The sequence below is a fragment of the Merops nubicus genome, unplaced genomic scaffold (genome assembly GCF_000691845.1).
Source record: "Merops nubicus isolate BGI_N331 unplaced genomic scaffold, ASM69184v1 scaffold17174, whole genome shotgun sequence".
Classification (NCBI taxonomy): domain Eukaryota; kingdom Metazoa; phylum Chordata; class Aves; order Coraciiformes; family Meropidae; genus Merops; species Merops nubicus.
This window is the reverse complement of record NW_008602466.1, coordinates 13,344-21,857: the sequence shown is the minus strand read 5'-3', so window position 1 is coordinate 21,857 and position 8,514 is coordinate 13,344. Positions and strand designations below refer to the sequence as shown.

General features: G+C 34.6%; 1 protein-coding gene across 1 annotated transcript; it reads left to right on the top strand.

Annotated features, from left to right (window-relative positions):
• Positions 1-734: 734 nt before the first annotated feature.
• LOC103771098 (regulator of G-protein signaling 12-like) lies at positions 735-3,392 on the top strand (the record flags this gene model as incomplete). The annotated part of the gene is made up of 2 exons (XM_008938386.1): positions 735-1,352; positions 3,328-3,392. Coding segments are annotated over 2 exons (635 nt in total), but the record flags the coding sequence as incomplete, so codon positions are not given.
• Between the last annotated feature and the right edge of the window lie 5,122 nt (positions 3,393-8,514).

Genomic DNA, 8,514 nt, shown 5'->3' with positions numbered 1-8,514 from the left:
TAGAAACGTATTAAACCATTGGACATCACGAAGGACATGATCAGAAAATCACTTCTAGTTGTGTTAAAAACTCTACTAAAAAGCTGCCCCATTGCTTTTAGTAATGCCTTCTTTGATGGCTGTTGACTACTTATATGCTACTGATTCATTACAGTGCAAATTAAAATGGGGTTACTCAAATCATCATCTGATCATGCCCTGTGATGATAACAACCTGGATTAAAACTACGGCGTGTAGTTAAACTGTGGTAAAATATTATTAAACTGAGAGAAATTCAACATAACAAGGAGATTTGCAACATTTTGAATCTTTGAACTTTCAAGTGGCATGGCTATTTTTAAGTTAAGATGAGTAAAAAACATCTGGAATATAGAAACGTGCACCCATTGTCAATAAGACCGGAGCCTTGCTCTGTATAAAGAATTAAAAAATCCTTTGTCTGTGTACAGATTTATTAAACACATAAAATAGAAGATGTGTTCAAGGCTCAGTGAATTGCAGCTGTTCTAAACTGCAAAACTCTTACAATAGCAATCCTGATGGTCTTAATTATAGTGATGCTAGTGAACATTGCTGCAATTGAAAAAGTTCCTCATTAACATGGGATCTTATTTCAAGGCAGCATTGAAAGATTTGAAGATCTTCATGGAAAATAAATGTGCTGAAAATTTATGTTTTAATGACATTGCACTTTCTGACAAAAACTTGTCAATTTTGGGTTTTTCCCCAATAGAATTTTTTGAACTCATATCCAAAGCTCAAAGTAACAGAGCAGATGACCAACGTGGACTGCTAAGGAAAGAAGACCTCATTCTTCCTGATTTTCTTCGTTTACCTCCCACTGGACCAGAACCATCCTCATCTACTCCCGCAGGCCCTAAAGGCCCCAACAAGCGAGTTTCAAAAAATGATGGCAAGGATGGATGTACATCACCAGGTGGAAAACAGGAGTCTTTACAAAACTTTAATGAAAATTCAGTTAAGAAAATGGGTTACTCAGAAAATAAACATAAATCTGCTTTGACAGCTCTTCACAGTCAGAAGACTTTCAGTGTTCCTTTTAATACTGCGTTGTCTCCAATTCCGCATGCACAGGAAAACAATGCAACAATATGGAAAAGGCAGTCAAGGGAATTACAAGCTGAAGGCATACAGATGGTAGATGATGAGAATGTGGCAGACTTGACTCTTGTGGCTGAAGGAGATATTAGTAGCCCTAACAGCACTTTGCTACCACCGCCACCACCAACACCACCGTCAGACATGAGTAAACTCACAGAAGCCAACTATCCACCCCCAACTCCTTTTGCAGGTAATCAGGAAAAATCTGGATATCAAAGAACCAATTCAGGTATTTCTAGATTTTAATAGTCTTTCCTTTTATGTAAACTACTTTTCCTTGGCACTGTTAATCAGTATTTGGCACCCATTAAAACAAGGAAGGAAATTCTCTCTGCACCTTAATATTTTTTACAAAAAAAAAAAAAAAGAAATCATTGCCTTAGTCTGTGCTAACTGTAATATTTCTGGTTGCCTTTAACAATGTACTTCTGTCTGGATTTGGCATGTGGTCAAAAATGGACACATGCAGACAAACCTTTAAAATACATCCATATACTATAATTATGTCATTCTTTACCCTAGCAGTGCAAACCAGGATATCAGCATTTTCAGCTCAATAGCACTGTTGCGTTCCAGATTTTCTGAGCCATTTGTCATAATGAGATACATGATTAGGGTTTGGAAGTTTAAGTGCTTTAGCAGGAACCCTAATTATGTGTTGAAAATTGCAGTACTGTTTGTGATTAAAATTTTAAATGGATAAACCTTAATTTAAGAAATATTTCTCTAATAAATTAGATATTTGTGAATGAAAATAAAAACATTAGGGTTTTTTTAACCTATGCTTTCCTACACAGAGGAACAGACTGCATCTATCACACTTCCTCCCAGAATATTCCCATGTGAAATAGATCTTTCTATTAGGTAATTTTAAAGAAAATATGTAACTTTTTTAGGGTGTAAGTTTCATGGTCTAGCAATATCACAGAGCAATATTAGCCCAAGGCTGAAGTATCCAACTTCTTTATAAACACGGACTCCAATAATAATTGCTATTACCAGAAACAAGAGTTGGAAGACAATGGGTGTTGTGACATTGACATTTTACAGTCATTGTACTGTACATTTTAATGTAAAATAGAAGAAGAGATATCTATGTGCTACATTTATTTTTGATGTTTCACAAACATATGGTGCCATAATTTGTATGATCACATTTCTTTGTGATGTGGGAATATACATTTTAATTATTTATCTTTTTACACAGAGTATTTGATACTGTTCTTTATCTGTATGGTCAATGATTTGTAAATACTTCTTTGGTTGTTGGATGCTTATAAATGACAATGCAAATTATTTCATCTTTTTGGTATTTTAAAAACAATTCCTTTATTAGTAGTATTTAAGAAATGTTCTATAAGTGCTACTGCTTAATTTCTGAAACTGAGTATTGAACAGACTTGTAACCAGTGCCTACGGATAACGAAACCACAAAATGTACTTCAGACGTATTGATGTGTATATGCATAGATCTGTGTTGGTGTCTTTCTAATAATATGACAAGTGTACAACATAGGTATCAATTTGCATATTTTTCAGTGAAAACTGTTAAAAAAACCATTTGCACTTAAAAAAAACTTCATGAATTTACAGTATTTTAATGCATGCCGTACATTTCTGTGTAACCACTGAACTGTAGCTTTCCCTTTTCCCACTTTCTACTTTTTACTTTGTAGAAATCTTTGTGTAGTTTTCACATGTATTTTGTATCTTTGTTCTCTCAGGAGTAATAAATTCTAGACCTAGTTACACAAACTGGTTTTAAGCTTTGATTTTCTTCATTATTTAAAAACAGTTCTGTCAGTCCTGGATTAAGAATTCTGATTGAAATCATCATTTAATAACAAACAGATTAATAGATAACAAACTCATAATTACTGTGAGACAAAGTTGCCAAATGTTAATATTTGTTAATAATCTAGATATCAAATGGCAGATGCTGTCTTGAGATGCTGATGGATCACACGTGAAGTCCATAGCATTGACATGTGTGCCAGAAGGCAGATAAGACTTATAAATGAGTCATAACACAAACTCCTGAAAGGAGAGTCTCTTCTGTCTTTGGGTTCTTGGGCTTAACTTTGTATTCATTACTTTCCTTCTTATTTTAAACTAAAGCAGTTCTTCCATGGTCTTTAAGAAATGAGCTGATCTCAGTTCATTTGCTGTGGAGTAACCAATATAGCAACCTCTTTATTTGGTAGTTTTGTGTAAGAAATGAAGGCTTGGATGGGTGCTGAAGACCATACTACCCTTTTCATTCTTAGAGATGGGTCCTACATAACAGTACTGTGAAGCCTAATTGGAAAAAAATAGCCAACCAAACTGTAGAGAGGCTTGTCATGCTGTTACATAGGTCTCATTGTGTTCTGGGGCTGAAAGTGTAGTTTTTCCAAAAGTCACTATGTTCCAAAGTAGGCTTGGGCCTCCAGGAAAGGAAACAAAGCAGCTGAAAGTGCTGTAGCAGTTCCCCTTTTAAAATAATTCAGACTTTGCCACAAAAAATAACTAAGAGCTAACATACTGGGTTTTTAAAATTATTTTTTTTATTTATAGATTTAAATTTTCATGTTTTCCAACTGATATACTCTCACCGGTGATTGTGTGTTAATTTAGTCTTATTCACCTATGAGAGACCTTCTAGAAATGCAACAAAATAATCTTGCACAATCAAAGTCCTAGATTTTCTCAGCTTTGTGACAAACCAGGTTCTGGTTTTTTTTTGTTGTTGTTTTTGTTGTTTTTTTTTTTTTTTTTTGAGGTATAACAAAAATCTGAAGAAACATGTAAAACACCTTCCTTTTTTTGCTGCAACCCTACTGCATACAGTAACTGTTCTACACTCCTCTCACAGTACAATACTGTTTTGTGGGAACTGTATTCTACAAAAGGATGGTGATTTTATGGGAAAAGTGTGGGCTGAAGTAAAACTGTTCTATTTTTCATGATTTCATGGAGTTTGCATGGAAAGACTATTCAATGATGTACTTATAAAAAAGACTGCTGGAAACTGTCTCCAGTCAGGAATCAATATTTCAAAGGACTAAATCATTAATACTGGTTGCTTTTTTAAGTGCTTTAATGGTTGTCCATTCATAATCTCCTGTTGAAGGAAAATGCTTTTCTGATTGGTTTATTGAACTAAAATGTTGGGATAAAATGAAAAATAATGACTGGATAATTTAATGTGGTCTATAATCCTCATTCCAAATTGGTACAAAGGCAAATGACATGTATTCTTACACTATGTGTGGGCTTATATATGCTGGGAAAAGGGCTGGGGGTGTGAAGTAGTCCTTTGTGTTCTGCAGGGGGCAACTGGCAAACCGCAGACTGATGTAGCAAAGCCAGGCCAACATCCATCCCTGTAACTGGTAACTCAGGAGAGTTTTGGTTTTTTTTCCATTCAAAGATCTAGAAAGCAAAATATGAGTAATGGAAAATAGCAAAATGAGGTTTGCATTGCTCAGAGCTTTTGAAAACAGTTTTTTTCAAACACATTAGATACTAACTTTCTTAAGTAGAACATTTAGCTATGAAGCAAATACCAAATCAAGTTGCAACACAAGAGTCATTACTGATTCTTATTGCGTTACTCATCAAGAGAAAATATCTTTATTTTTGAACAAGCCTGCTAGCTGCTGGCAAATTTCCCACTTTAAAAATCAGGGGTTTCTGTCATCTGATGACTAATTCTGAAATGTGATTACTTCATGTCTCTACATACAATTGTAGTGGTACCCATCTGTGGAAGAAACAACTGAATTACTGTGTGGTGTAATTGGCTTGGAGTGATGCATTCATTTTTGAAAGCGTTAAAATAATGATTTATTATCTTTTTTTTTTTTTTTTTCCTGAGTGCGTTTTGGGTTTTTTGGTTGGTTGGTTTGGTTTTGTGCTTTGAATGTTGTCCATTTTTTCCTGGGGGCTTAGGCATGTTCATTACCCGAGTGAAAAACAGCTGTCCTTGGGAGAGGCAGCCTTTCAAACCTTTAGTTCTCTCAAGAGCTGTGAATATCAAGCCAGAAGCCTTGCAGTATTTTAATTATTCTGTGATATTCCACTGACACCTGTGAGTTGCTCGCTATGATTGTTGCCCCTATTACAAAGTAGGTAAGCATTTAGTCTTAGATAGCAATTGGGCTTTTTCAGGTAGTACCATTTCATCCTTAGGACAATTTGCAACAATCCACACTGAAGGTGCACAGACTAGATTTGATTCCATCAAATTGTTATTTCTTCTGTTAGAAAAAAAAAATCACCCTTTTTCTTTTTTCCTTTTTTTTTTTTTTTTATTTTAGGATGAGGAATATTCTTAAAATGAAATTACAGTTATAGTAAATGGAACTATTGCCTTACTGCCTACCAAGTGAGAAGGTGTTTGTTTTTTGGTTTTTGTTTTTGTTTTTTTTTCAGTATAGACTTGATCCATCAATTTGATTGAATAAAGAGTTTATTCAGAACTCTCTTTTAATAGGTATACAGTGTCGTTGGTTAAGATAGAGAGCTAGCCAGGGAAAGTAAAGACATGGTGAACTCTCTGGAATTATATTTCCATGGCTATGGAAGATAAAGGGTGAATTTAGACTGCATAGCTGCTTGCTTTCTCTGAAGACACTGCTTTATTTCTGAAATAGATGGGCAATTGTGTACTCAGAATAAACTTGTTTCCTTTCTTATTGGAAAGAACTCTTTCAGAAATTGGGGTAGTTAGTACAAGTTCTAGGATGGTTTTGTATTGAAAGATAAATTATGCAGAAGTAATATGCAGGGTGGAACCTCAGGGCCTGGGGCTGGCTATTGTTCCCAAAGCCAAAAAAAAAGAAAATTCCCAATGGCTCCTTTTTTTTGTTATTCACAGAGAGAATGCAGTATGCTGCAGCCAAGGAGCAGAGAGCAGATAATATCAGTGGTATTTCCCTGAATTTCACTTTTTCACTACTAAAGTTTTCAGTTATAAGGGGAATGAATTCCAAGTGCAATAAACTTTGGTTTAAGGAGATTGAAAATTATTATGTGTGTATCTTCAAAAATTAAAAATAAACCTTAATTTTTGTAATAGAGTCTATAGTATTTTACACAATTAATATATTATATGATCTCTTAATTCAAATGGTGTATTTAAGAGACAATCCAGCATCTTTTCCTATGTGAGTCAAGATAATCACAAAAATGAAAAAAGAAAAAAAATTAAAAGGAAGGGTTTATGACTTAAAAGATGTAAAAATAATGTGAATAATTATTTTTAACAAAAGCTGTTGTCCTGCAGTTAATGACATCCTTACTGGTTCTGTGTAATTGTATAGAAGATAATTGGATTCTGGATCAATACAAAGAAGTACTTGTGGGGCTCCAGTATTACTAAGGCCAGAAAGTGTTAATCCTCTTTAATCAGAGCATGATTAAATGAGAGAATTACATGTAGTACATGACTGAGATCAATAACAAACAAAGGAGAAGGAAAGTTATGTTAAGAGTAGACACCCGGGAAGCAAGGAAGGCCTTGAAGGATGATTATTTGTAACGTAAGCTTATTTCAATCAAACAGCAAGATACGTATTTTAGAAAGATTTGCAAATTTTATCACTGACTAGATAAAATGTTAGAAAAATCACAACTGTTCTTTGACCCAAATGCACACAGGCCAAAACCAGATCTGTGCAAACACACAACTAACATTTGGACCATGAAATGAACTTAGCTGAATTATTAATTGATATGTAACTGGTAGCCCTGCTAAACCACGTTAGAATTTCTTGATTGAAGAACAACATAATGAGTGGCAGATTAAATTAAAACTGATTTACGTAATTCGATCCACTATTTCCCAAAATATTACTCTCTGCAATAGATAAACCTGGCGTTACTGACTACTGACAGAAAAGCAAAATGAATATTAACAATAAATGCTGAAAGATCAAACTGAGGGCTGAATACTCGTCGGCTGTTGCAGAGATGTTTTGTCATGTCTACTTCTTAGAAAGTAGTCAAAAAATATTTCAGTTTTAGCTGTGAGGAAACAAAAGTTTAAGCAAAGTAGCTAGTGTTATTGAGGGCATGAATGTTAGTCTGGATCAAAATTCAGAATGTTTATTTTTATTTATTCTTTGATTGTTCCTGGGTTTTAAAGGATGTTGTGTGCGGTTCCCCTCAGCAGCAGGCAGTTGTAGCTGTGTATATAAAAGGTCACTGCTCTGCAAACACAGTTTACAGTGTTTCCTTTTTTGATGATATATGCTACTGGTGAGAAGCAGTAATCACAGCAGCTCCCTCTTCAGAATCTGTCTTTCTGAATGAAGTTTTGTGCCGTGTTCTTTTTGCAAGTGCTTTTGAGATGAGTGCAATGAAGGAATTTCTATCTGTCCTGTCTTTCTAAACTTAATGCTGCAAGTGTATTCCAGAAATTCCCAGGACAAAAGTAAATAGACTAGTAGTGCAGAGTATCGATGCTTTGTAGAATAATCCAGTTCATAGTTTGATGCCTTCATTCTTATTGAGTCAGATTTTAAGGCACAGAGCATAGGCTGCCATTGGTGTTTCATCATGCAAGTGAAATACATCATATAAAGTAAAATTTACTTCCAAAAGATTTAGCATAAAGTGTAATTAGGAATTTTTTTATTAAATCCTCCTTCTCTTCAGTGTCGTATCATTTAAGAGATAAAAAGAAGGAAAATTCTTAAAGGAAATATAACTTGCAGAATTCTAAATTTTAAATGCAAAGTATCCTTTTCCTTCTGGAAGCATAAATCACTTTACAAACTTTAATAAAAATAAATCCTTACAGTACTAGCAGTACATCAGCCAGTGTGGAAGTTGTTTATCCACCACTTAAATGAATCCACACCTGGAAAGGCTAAAATTTTGAAATGCCATTTCCCAACAGTTTAGGACAGGAAGGGAGAATTGTCTTTGCCAAGAGTGAAACTGCCAGATTACACCTATCTTAAGGAAAAGATTTACTCATAACTGAAATTTTTCCAGCACATCAAAGTGAATAGTCACTTTAGAAGTGACTATCACAAAGCTCCTTACTTTAAGTCTCATGTAAAAAAATGCTCTCTTAGGCAGCATGTTATCACCCCAGGACAGGTTGTTGCATGGAATTGGAGATGAGAACAGTATCTGCAATCTCCCACATTAAAGAACACGACAGAGTCTTACTAATTTGGAGACTGAACGCGACTGATTACATTTGAGAGTGGCATATGCCTGTAAATAACCAATTCCGGGAATTGTTCCTGAAAACTTTGGTGTTTTCTTTTCACAGGAGTTCTAATACTTCAAACAAATTCTTATCTACTAAGTCAGCACAAAGTCATTAAACTGGAGCTCCTGCTTTTTAACTGAGTATCTGATCTTCTCTGGCATTAGAAGTTGAATGCCTGCGA